The sequence below is a fragment of the Columba livia genome, chromosome 18 (assembly GCF_036013475.1).
Source record: "Columba livia isolate bColLiv1 breed racing homer chromosome 18, bColLiv1.pat.W.v2, whole genome shotgun sequence".
Classification (NCBI taxonomy): Eukaryota; Metazoa; Chordata; class Aves; order Columbiformes; family Columbidae; genus Columba; species Columba livia.
The window spans coordinates 6845423-6865794 of record NC_088619.1 but is presented as its reverse complement, the minus strand read 5'-3'; the positions used below and the strand labels follow the sequence as shown (position 1 = coordinate 6865794).

At 44.0% G+C, this 20372-nt stretch overlaps 1 protein-coding gene across 13 annotated transcripts in view; it reads left to right on the top strand.

The window, feature by feature from the left end:
* TNRC6C (trinucleotide repeat containing adaptor 6C) overlaps positions 1-20372 on the top strand; it is a 309563-nt gene that overhangs the window by 22988 nt on the left and 266203 nt on the right. For 2 of the 13 annotated variants that reach the window (XM_065034694.1, XM_065034687.1), the window contains exon 1: positions 14909-14958. Coding sequence is in view for 1 of the 13 variants with exons in the window: in XM_065034685.1 (XP_064890757.1) it covers positions 14896-14958 (63 nt within the window). In the remaining 12 variants the exon portion in view is untranslated. Of the gene's footprint in view, positions 1-14895; positions 14959-20372 lie in introns of those variants that run through there. The other 11 variants (XM_065034693.1, XM_065034689.1, XM_065034683.1 and 8 more) reach the window with 9 other exon arrangements.

Here is a 20372-nt window from a genome sequence, read left to right as displayed (position 1 = left end):
GCTGCCTAGTACAAGAATAGTGTGAGCAGGAGGGGAAAGGAAGGAGCAGAAATGAAGAGCTACAAGAGACAGTGTGAGTGACAGGGAGAGAAAATAGCACTGAGCAGGGTGGCCCCAGCTGACTTCTTAGAAGTTCAGTGTTTGCTATGGAAAGGAGGGATGTGGGATCCTCTGGGCTCTGGCAATGCCTGAACCTCCTTGGGTGGTGATAGAGCAAAGGGTAACGGATGGAATTATTCCCCCCTGGTTCTCCGCTAACCACTCTGTTCAAACCCTTGGGGTGTGCGGGGAAGGACAGTGGAATTTTTACTGTCTGGTAGGGTGGGAAACACCCAACCTGGGACATGCCACAGGGTATGTGGTGCTGCTGCAGCCCGGCACAGCACCACGGGGACCGTGGAGGAGCAGGGACGTGTTTGCTGTGTGCATGGGCTGCGAGTGCCATGATACAGTCACAAACCAGAAAAATCCCCCTCTCTCCTCCCAATCAAATTAGGAGTAGAGAGCAGCAGAAAGTGCATTAACTAATCAAACTGTGATTTCAAATTGATTATTGCAAATTGCCAAGCATAACAATTCTCCTAATGGCTGTGATTTAAAAATAAAAAAATAACAAAAATAGAGCTTCCATTAGGCGCTGTGCTAACCCGTCCTTGCTGGCGGATGGATGAGGGTTGACTGTGCATCAGGGCTCTCTCTGTGGCTCAGCAGCCTTGTGTTAGTCCCTAATCCAGGCAGTGTGGGAGCAGATGTTTGGCTCACGGATGGTTCTGGCCCCGTCTGCCAAGGCCTGGCACGGTGCCCGCGGGCAGCCTGGCCATGGCAGCACTGCCTTGCCCATGGCAGGAGTTCCATGTGCCCGGGCAGCAGCCCTGTGCACCTTCCCAGCGGTTGCCCTGGCAACCCAGTCATCCTGCCAGCAGCCTCCAATGTCAGAAAATAAACCAAGATGACACTGCAGCTCTTAAAAACAAAACAAAACACACCAAAAAAATCAAAATCCAAACCAACAAAAAACCACAAAATACCGCAGATGTTCCCCACTATGTTTCCTTATGTTATCAACAGTCCATCTTGCTACTACTTCATGTCATACAAAACTGAGCTTCTAATCCCTGTAAGGGTTTCTTCCAAGGCAGTTTGAATCCCAAACTTAGTGTCACACTTGGAAGAGTAAAGACCTCACAGATTATCCTTTCCATGGGAAGCGTGGGGTGAAACTAGATATCTACTTAGTTGCACATGTTGAGTAAACCATGTGTTTTTCAACTGTGTTTGTCAAATTTGTTTCTCTGCCTAAAGTGGTTTTGCTGCACTTTGATACCTGCTTCTTCCAGTGTTTAGGTCAAATTCACTCAATTGGTACAGTTATGTTTGGGAGCAGAGTTCCTAGTTTCATTTGCTACTGTTGCCTGATTGGCTTTATTAATCCACGAGCTCATAATCACGAGTACTAGCGCCCATGTTGCCTGATATTCATACTAACCCATTGGCGTTGAATATAATTGCCTTCTCTTTTGATTACCATAAACATTTGATAATCTAGCTGTTCCTGGCAGCTGGAGAGGTCTTATCACTGTTTTTGAGAGAGTTTGTTCCTCTGGCTCAGGACACCTATCTAATGTCAAGAAGATAATTTCTATGGAGAGGCTTATCCTGTTTGTACAGGACAGGTCTTGGGACTATAGAGTTACCAGATAGGTACCAGTTTTTGTCTCTGTGCAAGCAAAATATATTTTTAGATAACTATTGCTACTGTCCTTGTCTGCTTATGTTGAGGGGCATCTGAAGGCACCTTCCATCCTCACTGTTCTTGGATCCATTAGTGTTCATAAATGCTTAATGATCACTGTCATCTTGTCTTCTTCAACCAGAAAGGCAGAATGGCATCTCTCAAGGGAAGGCAAGTGAACTGGTTTGCTGACCCACTTGTATTTATACGTGTCCAGCTTCTAACTCTGACTTTGGAAAGACCAGATGATTCTTCCGATCATGTGCCATCAAATGCCATCACTTGTCACACGGCTAGTGAACTGAGTCCTGCTCTCTGCCCAGGGCTTGTGCACGCTGCCTCCTCAAGCTCGTTGCCTTGCAAGTGATGAAGGAACAGAGAAAAGATGCAATGGAAATTCTGCATTAATAAATGTAAGCTTCTCTGAATAGGGAATTTTGGGAAGTACAGAAAATATTTAGAAAAAATTCAAAATAGTGTTTTATTCTGAATACAGAAAACAAAAACCAGCTGCTTCATATTGCATGTGTTACTCTTTCTGTTTTTCTACCAGCTCCATTAAAGCTTCAATAATATACAGGAGTCTATTAAAGGTTTTCAAGATGAAACCAAGTTTGGTCATTATCACTAAATGGCTCTTTGGTGGGCTGTATAAAAAGAGTGAATGGTCTCACTGTGGTTCTTAGTGAAAACATGCCCAAATTGTAAAAACCAGGATCTCTGCTGGCTTTACATCAGGACTAACAGATGCTGCAGAGACTGAGGGTGAGTTTCTGACTCTGGCCTGTGCTAACACCCCATTTTCAGGACTAGTTCTGCCCCAGGCACTGAGGAGGCAGCAGCTCTGGAGTCCTTTCCTGGGGCAATTATTCCAGTTTTAGTTCTGGTGATCCTCAGGGCATCTGCACTGTGGTTCTCTTGCTGAGCTCCCCAGGAGCTGGAGCCCAGCACCTTTCACCTGCACTTAAGTCAGACTGTTACTATATTTTTTTTTAAACCTGCACATCTCTTCCAGAAATACAGAAAGGCTGATGAATACAGCATTTCTGGAAGCCTTTTGTCTCTCATGCCTCTGTTAGGACTCTCTCACTTGTGAAGTACTTTAACTGCTAAACCTTCCTTTCAAGCTGGGTGCAGCCAGCAGGGCACCCATGGTGGGGGACACCTATGGTGATGCAAAACCTGTTTGTCCATCTACTGATCAAGGAGACTCTAAATGGCTGTAGAAGACTGATTGACTCTTAGGGAGAGTTTTTATAATGTTGTATGAGACCAATTCCTACATCACTTTGCCTATTCTGAGGATGGAGGAGCCAAATTTAGACCCGAGAATGAGGCTTACTCTATGGGTTAGCAACAAAGCCAGCTCTGTCTCTTGGAAATGAACAACAGAGGCAGCAAAAGAAGAGATTTGCTGGGATCTGGCAGTTTATACTGTCATTTTTCTTGGTCTATTGCCAAACAGATACAGTCTGTGCTTGGGGAAAACAAGGGGATGAGTCAGTCTTCTCTACTCAGGTTGTTACAGGCACCTCTTGCAGGCTTTAATTTAAACTCTGCTTAGAGGATTTAAGCTCTCAGCTCCAAAATGCCCTCCTGTTCATGGTAGGACAGGTCTTTGGCCATGAAGTCTGGCTATCATAACACAGCCAAGGCTGGCTCAGTCCGTTAAAGGCTTAGCAGAGATGGGAAATTAAAACCTCCCTCAGCTGACCTCTGTGAGAACTGGCCATCCTTGAGCCAAAGGAACAGCCAAATTCTCTGTGTTAGAGGCATTTGCTCTCAAAAGGTTTTTGGCATTGGGTCTGTAACTGAGGAGTGCCATGTGCATGACTCTTGTGCCATGTGCATGACTCTTGTGCCATGTGGGTTTGGTTCTGCAGGTACGTGGGGCCTGTGCAGCACAGTGATCCAGCAGCGCTTTGATGGGGCAGCTGGCCCTGCTCAGAACCTCTCTGCAATGTTGCTGTGTGTTGCTTTTCCTTTTAGGGAAAAACACCAAGAGGGATAAAATTATGGGGTTATTACTTAGGGATTTTCATGCAAGCTGGCAAGTTTGCTTAAGAAATGCAAACTTGTGTCACGTTGCTGTAGTCAGGTCATGTTGGACACAGTTGCTAGTCTTCTCAGTCCTCACAGAGAGGTCGGTGTCCATGTTTTTATGGAGGCAGATGTTGCCCAGGCCTTGTACTAACAGCTGTTGTGGTGTCTCCAGTGTTATAGCCATTTCTTTTCTTGCTAAGAAGAGCGAGCATTTCTAATGCTGCCCCTGTTACGTTCTAACGGTAACCCGCTGATACGAGGTCTTACATGGACCTGTTAGGATGTTGGTTTCCTGCGCAACCTGAGCCTATCTGGCAATTCTTATGAAAAACTCACTGAATAAATCTCCTTGTAATAGCGAGGGCATGAGCAGATCTGTGTGCTCGGTGCCCACTGAACGCAATAGCAGTGGCTGTGTTTGGACTACATGGCTTTATGTGCCTGCAGAATTACTGGTCTGTTGTAAATAAGGGAGTCAAACCTGAACCTTGGTCGTTGTCGAAATTTTCCAGGCTTTTTCATCTGTTGCTCATAAAGTCTTGATGAATTCTTTGCAATCCGGAGCTGCTATTCTCTGTATTATGCAGTAAGTCAGTGTAACAAGAACAAAGTTCCTGACTGGCCAACCTGCTTAGAAAATGTACCTGTTTCTTTTAAGAAATTAGTGGGCTTTCTGTGGGCTTTTCATTTTCATACATACAATGGCAGTTGCTTGTGGATCAAAATAGGAAATTATCTCATACAGTTTGTGATTCCAAAAAAAAAAAAAAGGAAGGGAAAAAAGTTGCATTTCACTGTTCCCAGAAGAACACTTTGTCTTGCATATTGAATTGCAAATGGCAATTCCACCGGAGTTACAAAAAATAATTTCCCTAGCTTAGTTTCTTCTAAAATGCAGGTCTGAATGCAAGTTGTTGTTTTTAATTAACCAGGTGTTTTGTAATCAGTTCTACTCTTGCAAGGATGAAAGTGGCTAGTTCGTTGTAATAATTGTGAAAATACCAGCAGTAAATGTGTCTATACCCAGACAAAAGAATTCTCCTTAAACAAACACTCATGTCCAAAGCTAATTTGAATGCTAAACCCAAAAGATATTAAGAGTTTTTTAGATGTTTTACTCTTGTTTGGACACTTGTGCTGTTTAACTCTGTAACTACCTGTTTGTTATTTGACTGAATTAAACGCTGCTGCATTCGTTAGCATATACAAGAGCTTAGTAATACAATCAGGCACTAATGCATTCATTTTCTACTTGACTGCTCATTCATTGAGATGTTAGTACATAGGAAGAATATGATCAGGGTGACTGTGGGATGAACTAATCAATTCATAATGAATAATCCGAAAATACAGATGTCTGAGGGAGATGCCCTCTGCACAGACCCAATTCAGCAGAACCAGAGGAGACCCCAGCAAGGTGGGACGTTCAGCCCTGAGCTGAGATGCTACCGCCTCGTGTCCCCAAAAAGCCTGGGGCAGAGCTTACCAGGAGGCAGTTCAAAAGCTGCAAATTTGGTACATCTGGAGCAGCTTTTTGACCTTTATATGTGAGGGTTGAGTGCTGGTAGTGGGGAGCTGCCAGGGTTTCCTCAATGACAACTGCTCCCTTCTGTTTGCCCTTCCTCATCCCAGCCCCTGCCAGGAATTTGGCATCTGTTCTGTTTCTGAGCAGCTTCCTCTTACTGGTTTTATTTTAACTCCTCTCTTGGGGGTTAATTATAACAGGTAGTTCTGTATAATCTTTCTGATTGCAAATAAGAAAGCTGAGCTGAGGTACGGACCCATAGCTGGGATCTGGTTTGGGCCACGTGCCCAAAAACACTTGTACAGCGATCGGAGCGGGTGCAGGTGTGCTGACATCTGTCTTGAGCAAAGCAGTGGTTTTGAAAACCACTTTTTTTCACCACGTTAGCAACTCTCATCCAACTGTCTGAAAATGCTCTGACAATAGGAACTGAGTGTTGCCCTTTTGTTGCCACTTTTTTAGTAGAAAACATGGAGACCCCAAAGAGATGGGTAATTTCCTGGAGGCCAATTGCACATGTGCTACATCTGATTAAAGAGTGTCCCTCCTTTTGTCCCCTGCAGTGTCCCTGGATCCTGGCTGCTTCTCTTGCAGGAAGGTCGAAGGCAGCCTTTAGTGTAAGGCTGGACAAATTATTTGCATGTAGATTTTCATCTGTCTGCTTTGCAAACCTTAGACATCCCCTCCACACTCAGCATTATTAATACTGCTGGTGTATGTTTTTTTTACCCTTGGACTAGGAAATGCTCCTTTTCTTTTGGTTTCAGCACCTCCTCGGTTCCTGAAGAGAAGAACGCCATCTGGGTTACACTGACTTCAAAGTAGATGTGACTGGAACTGTTTCCCTTCTTGAGTCTCAGCATGGCCTGGATTTCTTGGGTGCAACCAAGATCGGTACTGCTGCCTTACAGACAACTCCCATTTCTTACAAACCCGAGTGCTGCATCCCCATCTGTTGGTTCATTCCCAGAGGAGGGATGTGGCAGCGCGTGACCTTCTGCCTTTGTTTCAAAACAAAAATAAGATTCAGTCTGGGAAATGGGTCTTTTGATGTCCAGGAGCATCTCGGTGATCCTGTTGTGTGGAATGATGTGTGCTGTGTGATGAGCATTGGATGAGATTATTCACTGTGGGATTAAAGAGGGGGGTTCCTATATGATGCTTCATTCACATTAAACTAAAAAGTTTTGCAAGTAAATTCCAAGAAGACTGAAATCGGAGCAGATGTTTGGCAGAGGTACATCTGCCCTGTGGAGGCTGCATGGTTGAGGGAATCAAGGGGGAGAGTTGAGGGAGAATTTAGTAAAGACAGAGAAAGTTCGTCTTGAGGTGTCTGTGTGTGCCCGTGTGCCTGCACATCTGCGTGGGATTTTTCTTCCCTGTTGTTTCACTGCCCAGGGTTCTTTATTGTCTCTTGCAGGTAGATCACCCGTTGCTATAAATTTTCTTATCTCCAGTGCTTTTCCAATTATGGATAACAACAGGAAATCAGTCATTGGTTTCTAAAAGGTCATCAAGATATAAGGCCCGATTGGGAAGGGGATGACTTATGGAGTTAGCTTGTGTAAATCTGGGGAAGTTTTATGCACAAGTCAGGCACGAAATGTAAGTGAGATTCATAAAAAACAGAGATTTACACGGGCTTCAGTTAGTGGAAATCAAAATGGTTATGAAAATTTCCCCTTCTTTCTATGCCTGTATATGCAGAGAATAAGCTTTTAATGTGTTTTTCAAGCATATGTGGTGCTGGGGAAGGGCTGTACCTTCCCCAGGAGGTTCAGCGTGCAAAGCGTTGGTAAATACAAGTTTGTCCCACACCTTGCCTTGCTGGTCATCTCGAAGTGACCTCCTCCGTGCATGAGAGGGCAGTTCAGTCTCATCTGAGTGCTGGCAGCATCCAGTGAAGGTGATGTCTGGCTCAGAGTCACTTGTTGGGTGACATCAGGATTAACTCCATCATCTCTCTTTACGCTCACAAGGTCACTACGGATCTGTGGGACTTCAGGTACTGAATTTCTGTCAGGTTTTCATGGAGCCACAAACCTCCCCAGGTCACAGCTGGAGACACCTGGTTTTACATCACCCATTGTTGGTTGTGTCTGCTGAAAGTGCTGCTTTGCTCCTTAGATGTGTACAGGCAGCAGTCACATCCCAAAGGGTTCCTTGCCTTACCCATGTGCTGAAAGTGTCCCTCAGCCTCTGTAGTGCTGCTATTGCAGCTGACAGTGACATAAGGTGACAGCCCATTGGTATAGCAATGGTTTTTGTGTGTTTGCAGCAATGTCACAGTTCAGCACCTGGCTCCATCTTTAGTGATGCGGCTCATCGGAAGAAGAATGTCTCTCCTGCTTTATGTCCTGGCCAGTCCCACAGCATCCCTGGCCATCAGGTTCCCCTCTGCATCCCTGTGCTGCTGACACAGCGGCACATACCTCTTCTTGCTTTTTCTTCTAGTTGCATGAATCCAAAGGAGGACAAAGTATTGGCACTGTCATGGAAGATCACATGCATATAATGGCTTTCTAAGTTGGAAAATAAGGTGCTTTGTGCAAAATGTAAGGAGCAGCAGGCAGCAGTTCAAGAGAGAAGGGAAAGTACTGCCGACAACTAGTCCATTTTAGGCACTTAGCTGAGGCACTGAAGTCATGAGCCTCCTCAGCTCAGCTACTGAAGAGGAGAGAAGGATTCCACATGGACAAGTCATCTTCCCTGGGGACCTGGATGTCTGTCTGTGGAGATGTTTCTTGCTTTGTTTTCTGTGGAGAGGTCCCTGGGTGACTGTGGTCCCGCTAATGCCGGGCTGCATGGGAGGAACTTGGGCTGTGAGGATGAGGTGGTGGGTGAGGAAGCCAGCCCCGCAGAGCATCGCCAGTGCAGGGCATGGGCACGGGCACATGCAGCCCTCCTGCAAGGCTTTGAGATCAGCAAGACAGGCCAAATTCAACCATAGCATGTGAGAAAAAGACAGAGCAGAAACATTGGCTTGCGTGGCAGGGCTGTTTTCCAGACACAGTTGCCCTCTTTTAAAGGAAAAGCCATGTAGATACAATTTCCAATGGACCTGACATAGTGAATGGCTGGGAGCATGGCAAGTACCCAGAGATGTAAGCGTTTCTGACCATGCTGCCTCTCCACACCCAAATGTGATGTACAACACAGCAGATTTGCCCTCTCAACCTGCTTCAAAACACAATTCAGGGTTGGTACAGAGGTGTCTGGCAGCAAGGAAAGGTGTTGGGAGCTGCCGTGAGCTACTTAACCTTCTGACTAACGCACGAAGTCATTTCTGTCACAGCTGTCTGAACAATACATTTGCCAATTAAGTTAATTCAATCAAATCCCTTGTATCCAGCAGAAAGGGCAGAGCAAATCCAGGTGAGGGAGAGAGAATGGAGCCAAAATTCCCTTCTATGTCACACAAAAGCAGAACAACGTGTGTGGGGAGGTGTATAAATATTTATGAGTAATTGCACTGCAGAGCCACACCAAAAAGGAGCCCCCAAAGGGAGGATGAAGGTCTATGGTAAGACCAGAAAGTGCAGAAGACTAGAGCTGTGCCTGTTCCGGAGGAAACATTCAGTGCATTTGCTGCAGCTGCTCCTTTAGGAGCAGGATACGGCCATAGGCTGCTATGATGGGACTTGGAAAAGCCAAATGTGACTCTTCTTCCTTGACCTGTTCAACCCCAGCAGGGTGGCCCAAGCTCTGTCTAAATGAGGAGGTGACACAGCCCAGCAGGAGGAAAGGTCAATCAGTCAGGGGGCTGCCCGCTGCTCATGCGACGATGATTAAATTTGGTTTTGCCAGGTTACGTTGCAATTTGGCTTGCTCCCCATCTGTCTTGACATTTTAAATAGATCTATAACCACACGGAGGTCATGGTCAAAGCCAGGAGATCCCAGCTCATGTAAATTATCCTCATACCCCTGGTTCTTAAGAGTGCTCGTGGTCACAGCATCCCCTCTGTGACTTGGGGGTTTATGTGGGGCTGGGAGTAGCTCTTCCCTCTGGGGAAATGGAGGAAGGAGAGAAAAATTGTCAGTTCCTTTTATTTGTTTTCCTTTTTTCCCCCCTTTTGGCAGGTCAAAGAATGGCAACCGAGTGAATGTGCCAGTTTCCAGACTGACACCGAGTGAATGCGGCCTCTCGTAATCACTGCCTATGAGCATTTATCACTTCCCCAGATTATAACGTGGGGAGCAGGTGTCTGACCTGCAATGACAAAAACATGGAGTGGCTGTAGGAAGGAAGGAAATAGATAAGATGTCATTTTTCAGCACAATTTTTCTCTCTTTAATGTTCTCCTGGATTATGGGAAACAATCATGGGATGGGGAGCGCCGATGTTTTATGGTGTCAGTAGGGTTTAAGGTTTTAGGTGAAAAAAAAAGTCATGTTGGATCCCGTATTATTATGGGGTATTTATAGGACACACCAAGTTTGGTTTTTTTTTGTTAATTTATTTACTTGAGTCAGGAAAGATAAATGGGATTCTGTATCCACATACTTGTATCCAAAGGAAATTAAAAGAAACACAATCTTCTTGAACTTGGCCTCCACTTAGGGCAGGAAAATGACACAGAAATGACCCTTCTGAGATTAAAGAACTGCTCATGTCTCAAAGGAGCTGGTAGAAATTAGTTTGTAAAAATCTTTCCTTCTCATATTACACATTTTCTGCCTCTTCTTGTGTCTGCTTTTTCCCTACCAGAAGGGTCACCAAAATAAAAAAACCCACCAACTTTGCTGTGGTATCTTCTGCTATTACTACTTCTAAACACACTCTCCTGTGTGATCCATGAATGCTGCTTCGGTGCTGACTTCAGTTTTTCATCACTGAACGTATTTTAGGATGGAAAATGGTTTTAACTTTTCTGATCTGCAGTTTTTGTGTTTAAAACCTCATTTCTCAATAATAATAATCCTACTCTGAACTGCTTTCATGTTTTCCATCCAAAGAGCTGGCAAATGTCCTTGTGTTTAAGCATCACAACATCCTAGGACCAGCGAGTGCGAACTGCCAAAATTCAGATCCAGTTCATTGCACAAATCAGAGCTGTTTGTATTTGAAACCTTGTTTTAGGTTCATTATTGCCATGTACCAGTGGGAAAGGAGGAGCTGAGAGGCAACAGGATCTTGCAGGTCACACATTTAATACAATCAGTGCAAGGGGCAACCCCTCCTCATATCTCCAGGCTCCTGGGCAGGAAGGGCTGGTCACAGGTCAGTTCCAATCTCTGGCTAAGAGAAAAGCTCACTGGAGATGCTGAAGAGATGCCAGCCTCCGTGTTGTCTCCAGATGTGTATGAATTATTCCAGGACTCTTTGGGAGAATTTTGGAGTTGTTGCTCCTAACAGAACAGCTTCTGCAAGGAGTGATTTCCTCCCTCTGTGTTTGATTCGGTTGATAGTGATTGATTAGTGTTGGCCAGCCTCAGAGATGATCTGGAGCCAGAGGTTGCACAACACATATGAGGAGTCTCTCTCTTCTCTTTGTTAAAGAAGAATAGACCACATTTTACTGCTCAGCAGATTTCCAAGCAGTGAAGGCTCTATGCTCCCAGTGCACCTTGTGTCTCGCTCTTCCCCTGTCAGCTGCAGTGTCTGAGCTCGGTGCTGAGCTCTGTAACAGAATGTCCCCCATCCTTGCCAGCACTGCTCTGTGCAAAGGGTTGGACCAGGTGGGATGCCATGGGAAGGCAGTTTGCACTGGGAGGGAGGAAGGAACAGCATCTCAAAGAAACAAGCACTGCGAGCTTGCCCTGGGCAACACACAAGGCTGCAGAAGAAGAATCCAGGAAAGCACTGTTAGCATTGGAGAGGGGAGGAAGGAGGCAGAAAGGAGGGGTGAAGATGGGAGAGAAGCCCTGGACTGCTGTGCAGGGGTTGTCTCTTGCTGCTCCCAGAGATGTTCTCTCCGCGGGAAGTGGAAACGCCCTGTGTGCATCAGCACAGTCCAGCTGGTCCTTGTCATACCATTGCCTTTTGGTGCCATGAGATCACAGGGTGATCTCTGCACATTCCCATCAGCCTCCAAAGCAGATCGGCTGATCTTGGAAACTCAACCCATCAGAAATGACAGGGGGAAAGAATTTAAAAGCACACCTCTTTTTGTCCTTGCTGGGATGTTCTTTGACAGAAAAGCTATGAGAGGCTTTTCATATTGTTTTATCAAAACTAAATAAAAATAAGGATACATTTTTTGAGGTGGTGGTAATGAAATTAAGGAGTTTGCTTGTCTCTATCTATAACAACCTTCTGGCTAGTAATCTGAACAGAAATAATAATTTGAAATGGAAGATAATTAAATTAAACAGAGAACAAAACTGGAGGAATAAGACTTCTGATGAAGTAGGGTGGCTGGGGAAAAAGTAGAGGAGGTGGCAGGGAAAAGCAGCACATCTTTTTAAATTGTCAATCTCTCAGGACAAGGTTGCTGCAGTCATAATGAGTGTCCTAGTGAATTATCTCCCACTTTTATTGTATGTTGCTACCATGGAAAGATGGGGAGGTGGGGAAACCAACTTCTTTTTTTTTCCTTCTTTTTTTTTTTTGTATTTGGACAGACTTTAAGAAGTGGCATCAAATTTGAAGGGCACCCAATCAATCTGTTGTCCTAGCTGCATGAAATTGTATTTCCCTGCCACTTCATATCTTATTTGCAGCAGCTGGGCTGTAAGTCATTGGTGATAACATTCTTTATTATGCAGCCGTGTTTATGAACTGTGCCTGGAAAGAGATGATAGAAATATGCAGCAATATGCAAAGGGGGGGATGTTGGGGGGAGGGGGAATAAATGCTAGTTGCTAGGGCAACCGTGGGGCTATTTTGGGCATCAAATTTTGCAGATGATGAAAAGCATTTTCATGTGATGGTTGGTCTCTCCAGGAAGAGAAGGGGAGAGAGGGCACACAATAAACGGGAAGATAACGTTCAAGAAGGCAGTCATTAATTTTTTTTTTCATATATAAATACATGTATAGTTTTAGCTGTACTGAAAATGTATTAAAACCAAAGGAGCCAGTACCTCCTAGTTAAGGGGAAGGAGAGACATTTCAAATAACCAAATAGGAAATGGCATGCTGATAATTTGGGAGGCTTTCCTACATCGCTTGTCACAGTCTAAATGTAGCTGGTCCTCTCAGAAAGCGCTGCATGAGTCGTGCTGGTGGCTGCAGTTATCCCCTTACCCCCACTCATCTCCCCATCCGCAGGTAGCAGCTCTCTCCCCCAAAGGCCGGCTCTGTCTCTATCACAACAGCAATTAAGCCAATTAATTCACAGCCCCTTCACCACAGGTCACAAAAGCGCGAGTTATCAAAGGCTGCTCTTGACTCTTGCAAAGATCAGATGATACCTGTACTTGATGCCCATTAAAATGCTAAGATTCATATAAAATGGGAATTGCTTTCAGGCAGTTGCCCTCAGCTGGAGATCTTCAGCCTGGAGGATCTGAGCTGCTCCCACTGTGCTGACATGGGGGGCACAGAGGGAAGGGCTGGATGTCCCCCCGGGCTGGGGCAGAGGCAGGAGATGCTGTTGGGGAAGATCCTGGGGACCCTCAGGATGGAGGTTCAGGTGTGGGACCTGGACTGTCTGGACACTTGATGTCCACGGCTTCGCGATGCTTGGCGCTGAAGGCAGTACTGAAGAGCTGTAAAAGTCAAGGACGTTTTTACAGAGTGAACACCAATTTCCCATTTTTTGGCCTGTAACATGGCAATACCAAAAAAAAGCAGGTCATTTCAGGGGGTGAGAGAGGTGAAATCACCTGAAATCACCTGCATTTGCACCAGCTGGGACCTGGGTTGATCCTCCTCTGCTGGTGGGTCATGTAAAGGGTGGCCCAAAGGGTTTTACACCATCACCTATGGACCCCTTGTACCAGGAGAAGGGGCAGAAGTGGCAGAGTCCTGGGAAGGTAGAGCAGGGTAGGAGTTTTTCTCGGTCTTTCAGCTTCTGTCTTTCCTGCACAGAAAGTTTTCTTATGCTCTAAGGTGGCTTTGTTGCTGTGATGTTTCTCAATTTGATTTTACTGGAATTGCTCTGAGGGAGAACAAGCTTCTGGGTGTTGTTTGCTCATCTCTGGATGATCGCTGTTGCTCGAACCATTCTTAAAATCCCTGGGACTCTAAATATATTGGCGCATTAAGCCATTCAAAATGAACTGTGCATGTTTTCAGCAAGAAATCTATTTCAAATACAATATAATGTGACTCTCTTATTGCTCTAAAAGTTGTGGTTTTAATTAAGTAGTTATCAGTGATGGTGAGATTCTTCTGGAATAATTAAATCAAGGTAGTTTAGAGAGTAATTGTAAAGTGAATTGCAGAGACCATCAGGCTGCTGTTGAGACAGTCTGTTTTCTTTCAGAAAATTAATCCAAGTGATGCGTGTTACTAAGAAAAGTAGTAGAACATTGCGCAGGGTAATGGGCATTTGTCTTGATGTGCTTTGTGTCTTAGAGCTGCATCTTTCTAATTTTGCCTTTCCATCTTTCAGTTGTCTCCTCCAGAAACAAATGCTGATGATTTTCCACTTTGCATGTTCTCTTTCTCTTAATCTGCTGCCCTGGGTGGTTCAGCACAGAAGGCTGAAAAGGGAGTGGGTGATAATTTAGTTAGTAAACAACACAAGCACAGGACCGATGTTACCAGTTCTTGTGTTCATGAAACAGCACTTTCTGGTCTGGATTTCCTCGCTTTTGGCCAAGGCAGAGCTGAGCCAGCCCTGTCTCTTAGACCCTGGCACCTAATTCAGACGTTTTGTTGCTTGTGTGTTAATGTGGTATTTAAGGTGTCTCACCTGGCATGTGGTAATTATCTTGCTGTTAGATTTTCTGAATATCAACAGCCAACAGATCCCTTCCATAGCATTAAACTTTATTTGCCAGGAGCTCAAGGGGAAATCCTCTGCACAAACTCTGAGTGCCTCCTGCCATTGTCTGTACAGACTGCCTACAAAATAGATGTCCACCCGTATGCACAGTGAAGGAAAATACGTGTACACTGTAGAAACTATATTTTTTGACAGATTTGTTATTTCTGAAAGCTTGCCTCATGTTCTTTTAGTAGTTTTCCTTGCTCTGTCAAGGAGTATGTCCAACAAACAAGAGCATTATACAAATTTTGAGCAAGTCAAGCTGACACCAGAGCATGGTGGTTGATATCTTCAAAGGCAAAATGAAGAATTATGTGAGAATAGCCTGGTCACCCTCCTCATGTTATTCTTGCACATCAGCAATCACGCAATAATTTACCAGCTGATGTTTTGTTGGGACGTTTATTCCGTAACCTCAAAGTCCACGAGGACTTTTTGCTACAGAAGGTGGCAGATAGCTCAATATTTTCAGTCTTCTTTTGAAAAGAAAGTTGGGTTGACTGTCTTTTTGCTTTATAAATGTGTCAGTGCTGAGAAACCGGGAACTTTTATTTCTTCATTTCTGATCCGTTCTGCATTTGAGCCACCAGAAATGCTAAGCACAAACTTGAACCGCTCTGTGTGCAATGTGTAGTGTACATACTGTTAGAACAAACATGCGTATATGATTTGGGAATAACTTTTAAAATGTAATTTTATTATTTTTTTTCTCCAGGACATGGAAGCTTCTGCCTGTCAATTTGATACCAAAGACAATCAAGATCTTGGTGACGGACAGGTCAGGCTTTAGCTTTGTTTAATCCAAAACTAAATGACACTTCTTAACTGTGGTTGTGTTGATGTCTTCTACTTTACAAAAGAAAGGTGTGCAGCCTGGTTGGCAAAAATTGGACTTTATCATTGCCAAGATGGCGGTAGCCAGACTGGGATGATGGTTTTGACGCTGGTCCCAGGTGTGAAACCCGGGCTCAGCTTTTCTTGAAACTCAGGTTCAGGATCATTTTCTGTGACAGGTTCCTCTTGTAGCTGTTTGGTGCAAGATATGGAAATGGCTACAGACATGTGGGTTTGGTCGCATCTGAGAGTGTAAATCTTACTTGTACACCTGAAGTTCTCCTGCATTCACCCATATCTCCTTTGGCAATACACGTGTTCTTGCTTCTTTTGTTGTAAGGGAGTGAAGAAGAGATGTTTCACGACACACTGTGTGGTCTGTGGATTCTGTCTCGAGTAGGACAAGTCCTTAAAAACAAACAAAATCCCTTTCCAAACACTTGTTTAAATGTTCTGGTTTTACCATTTATATTCCACTTGCGTGTGGCATGTGGAAAGATGCATTTTAATCCAAACGGTGACAAAGGTGATGGCTTTGCCACCCAACACTTCAACATAACAACTTGAATTTTCTTTTTCTCAATGCAGCCTTATTTATAACAGAGGAGTGTAAATGAGAATAAGAAAGAAAATGCATCTTCATGTGCCAGTTTCTCTCACCTCACTTTCAGGCTTAGTTTGCAGGTTTTAATCAGCTCTTTTTCCAGAGAAGTCCCTTTAGCTGTTCTGTCAAAGTTTATTTCTAAACATGAATTTACATTTGACCAGCTTTCAATTAAAATAGATGGCATAGTAGGGTTTTTCATAGCATCACTGGGGCAGATTTCATTTTTTTTCAGAAGTTTCTGTGCGTGTGTGTATATATATTTTGATTTATTTATACATATAAAATATGAAATAATACGTATATTATTTAGTTATATATTTTGCAGTAACCTAAATGGCAGTCCCAAATCTGTCAGCTCTCCAACATGGCTATTTGGTTCCTGGGCAGGAACGGTGCAGTTACCCCTTAGCAGACGCCTTTAATGGTTGGTACCAAAGCCCACAGGAGTCCATGGAAGTTTGGATGAGATATTCTGGTTTGATTATAGATTAAGTAAAACATAAAAAAGTGAAGGCCGTCTCTAGGAAGCAGCAGCATAGCCAGAGCAAATAGTATTCCCTACAGCAACAGGGTGTTTCAAAAGAAAAGAGGGTGAACATCAGAAAGAAAAAAACCAAGCAATTTTTGCTCAAATAGTGTTCCATGGATGATTCTTCTGCCATTCATTGACCTTGATATCATGGATTAAGCTAAACCCTCCGGTTTTGTCAGTGGTCCAAGTCCAAAATGATGGTTTAATTGTTATTAGTGTAGTGTTTGCAAATGGGAATTGCTGGAGGTGAGTTGGTGCTGCTAAAGGGCTGTTTTCTTAAAGACAAGTTGTTTAATAAAGTTCTCGCATCTGTTCAATGCGTGTCCAACTTAGCATCTTTAATTGAGGTTATCTGTGCTGCACACCATTTCCATGGGCAGGCTGTAACCAGGTTGGTTTCTCCAAGCAGAAAAAGTAACATTACATCTGAGCAAATCCTTCAAGACAAAATTTGCTTTAAGCCACACATCTCCATCCCATCAGCATGAGAGAAACCTCAGTGCCTGGGGTGCTCTGGGAAGGGACACAGCCCTGCAGATTAAACAAGCACCAGCTCTATGGCCTCGTGGATGCTCAAACCTAATGGATGTTGCAACATGTGCTTGATTTTTACTAAGAGATAAGAGATTCTGTAGGAAATTTTGAGCGATGATGTGGAAAACACCACAGTCCTTCCATCCTCCCATTTGCAGTGAATAATTGGCTTGGTTGCTTCTGTTGGGATGTGACTGTTCTGTCTGTGAATCTGTGTTCAAGGGAGCTGAGATCCCAGGGAAGATGGGGAGGGACGACATGGGCGATGCTCGCAGCATGGCTTGATCTGTCGTCAGGGTCCGTCCCGCCTGCCTGAGCAGCCTTTCCCCTTCAGACAATTCAGAATTTCCTTTCTGAGTGTGACTCCCCTCTTCAGATGTGCTGCACAATGTCTCTCCACTGGATACCCACTGAATGCCTAATTTTTAACCACTCTGTCTGTCAGATCCACAAAAGCTGTTACTGGAGGTGTTTGCATAAAAGAGCTCCACTATAGGTATCTGAGAGCAGCTGGCGATGCTCTAGACAGTATCCAGCAGTGCTGATCGAGGCAGGATGCTTTAGTCTCCCTGGCTTAATGGCTATGTGCATTTTCTTAATGTACCTTCCCCCTCAATTGCCTCCTAAATTAGCATGCAGGATGTGTCCAGCCTTGGAAAGAAAAGAAGTTTGGAACCTCTCTGACTGAGACTAGTCAGGTTGTGATATTATTGGAAACAAGATGCAAATCTGACAGGGAGAGATCAGAGAAGAGTGTGGGCTCAGCTTCAGGCTCTGGCCAGGCTCATGCAGGATGTGGGGAAGACGATGGCTTTGCCTTGTACAACCCTGCTTAGCACCCTGAGCCCACCGTGGGTTCAGACCTTGCCTTTGTTGTGCGGTGAAGCGTGCTCACCGTGGTTTAGTCTTGTTTGGATCCCTGACAGTGGTCCTCAGAGACAATTTAATGGGCTGGGCAGCACCAGCATGGAGCAGGACTCCTGTTGTACCAATACGCTGCTCCAGTCTCCGCTGGGCATCTCTGGTAATTGATGCATTTCCCAATTATGTGAGTGTTTAAGATGCTGGATGATTTCTCCATCCAACCTCTGCATGGTTAATGGCCACACTATAGAAGTATAGCAGTTGAGGCATTTGACGTTGGTTTTTCTTCTTGATGTCCTCCTTTTTGCTTCTGTCCTTCACCTCTCTTGCCCTTTGATGCTTTAAAATCTAAAATCAGTTTGGCTTTAGGTTAAGGACAATCCATAGCAAGCAAAAGTCACATAGGAGAGGGTGTAGCAGGCAAGGCTACTGCTGTGATCCAGTCTCTCTGCCTCACTCCTCAGCCTGCTGTGCTTTTTGGGAAGCTCGCCAGTAACACATGTGCCTTGTGAGAAACACACAACTGCTCTTCAAGAATTAATGCTTGAAATCAAGGGTTTTTAGAGCAGCTGGGGCTCAGGGCAGGAGCTGTGCTTCCCTGGGACGCCAGCGTGCACAGTATTTGGTACATCACGTTGTCTTGTTTTGGTGGCAACCTCTGGTGTTATTGGAAACTTCAGGATGAGATGGATAATGATAATAACAGTGGAAAAATACTAAAGGATGATTTGCTTTAATAAGTGCAGATACCCAGGGAAGCAGGTCCTGTTTTGCTGCTGTGGCTTGCTGAAAACTAACCACATAACTAGATGTTGGTGCTTGCAGGGCTCGTGGTGCACTCAGAGGTACAAATAACTGATTCCAAACTTGATATAATCAAAGAATACAAGAAGATTGGATGTTATAGGTTAAGTTGTTGTAAATTAAAGCTGCTCTGCTGAGCTCATTGCAGTTATTCTGGAGTTTTGCAAAAGCGAGAGGAGCTGGCTCTGTTTTTCCAGCTGATGACTGGTTAGAAAATGCCGTTTTCTGGTGCGTAAGTAAAAGTGAGTGGGGCAACTTGGTCTTCATAAAACAAAATATTTCCTTTTGGAGTCTTTCTGTGTAAGCCAGACAGACCTGTTGTCCTCTTACAAGCTGCAAATTACCCAGGCAAATGTAATTACCCATTCTCTTTGTTATTAGTGTGCAGCTAGGAAGCTTCAAGCAATAGTCCCTTTCTCGGTATTTCAAAGCTTACTCACAAGATGCATCCTTGATATTGAACACAATGAGATGTCCTTTTTTTTTTTTAAATTCAATTAAACATTTGCCTACTGTGACTCTTTATTCACTGCAAATTGTCTCTGTAAATAATCTTCATCAAAAGTCAGAACCAATCCCCATTAGTTGTTTAGATTAATTAATGAGTCCCCCTGGAGCCACCCAAATGAATTCAATTTAAACGTCAACAACTTGGCTATGGAGTTTCCCAGGTTGGCATTAAGACAATATTAAACCTGCAATAAGTCACATTTAAAATGTTAATTCAAAGAAGCTCTCCATTTAGAGCATTTAATTAAATCCTTAAATAAACTGCATGGGCTCAATACCAGATGGTTCTGCATTTTCATTGCAGCGGAGAGCCTTGAAGTCATTGAGGGAAGTAATATTGGAGGCATGGTGAAGATAACCAGGATATATAGTGTAATAAAATCTAATCTTGTTTCCAGCAGGGAGATTCAGTGTATGTACACAACCTAGGCTAAAATTGTAAGTTAATTACATTAACCCCAGTGTACTCTGGTATCTGAGCAGCCAGAGATGAAATTAGTCTTTTTCCTATCATAAGATTCTTTTCAACTCCACTATATTAATTTTTAGCCAAATACTTACTCATAAGGAAAATTGAAGTTAATGTAACCAAAGACAAAGTAATGCAGTCTTAATATTCTGAAGGGATTACGGAGGGCCGTGAAAATACACTTTGCAAATGTCACTCACTTTGAATGGATTTGTGGTGGGAAGGTGGGGGAAAAAGAATTATGGCTGTGATCCACACCATGCTGGGGTTTAATGAAAGTCCTGATTTGAGAAATTTGGGCCTTAGGAAAAAAACCCCAAACATATATATATATCTATTTTTTAAATAGATATAAAGACCTCTGTCTGAAGGTCCAATTTCCTTGATAAGACTCGGTGAGTCACCTCCTGTGCCAGATGGCAGAGCTGTGAGACCTTTGAAATCAAGATGAAATTCTGGAAGGTGGTTTGGGTTAGGGTACTTCATTCAAATATATACCTGTGCAATTTTTTTGGTCCTTGTTGCAAGGAACATCCTTTTTACCCTGCTAGTTTGTCTGGTAAAAGCTCTTGCAATGAGTTAAGACAAAGATCCTTTTCCCTCCGTAAATACTTCAGTTGCATCGGGCAGTTTTGGGGGTAGTTTTATTTATCTAGGGCTAAACCTGTGACTAGAGAACAAGTGTCCTGATGTCAGTGGCTCAAAAGATGTTCTCTCATTTCTGTCTTGCCTCTGCCCTCTAAAAATTGGACATTTTCCAAGTGTCTCAGCTGCCTCCTCAGCATCTTGCTGTTGCTGCGAGTAGCAGATCAACACTCTGGGACTCTACTCGAGAACTGAAAGTCACCATGAGAAAATTTAGTTTGTTCCCTCCCTGCGAGCTGTAAAACAGGGGTGTTATTAATGTGGCTCAGAAAGGGGAATAACTTTTTCTCTTAATATTCAAGAAGGTGTAATTCAATTTTCAAAAAATATGGGTTTCCTTCTGTTGGGTAATAAAATAAAACACAGCAGGGAGGGGAAATGACTTGGCTGCTG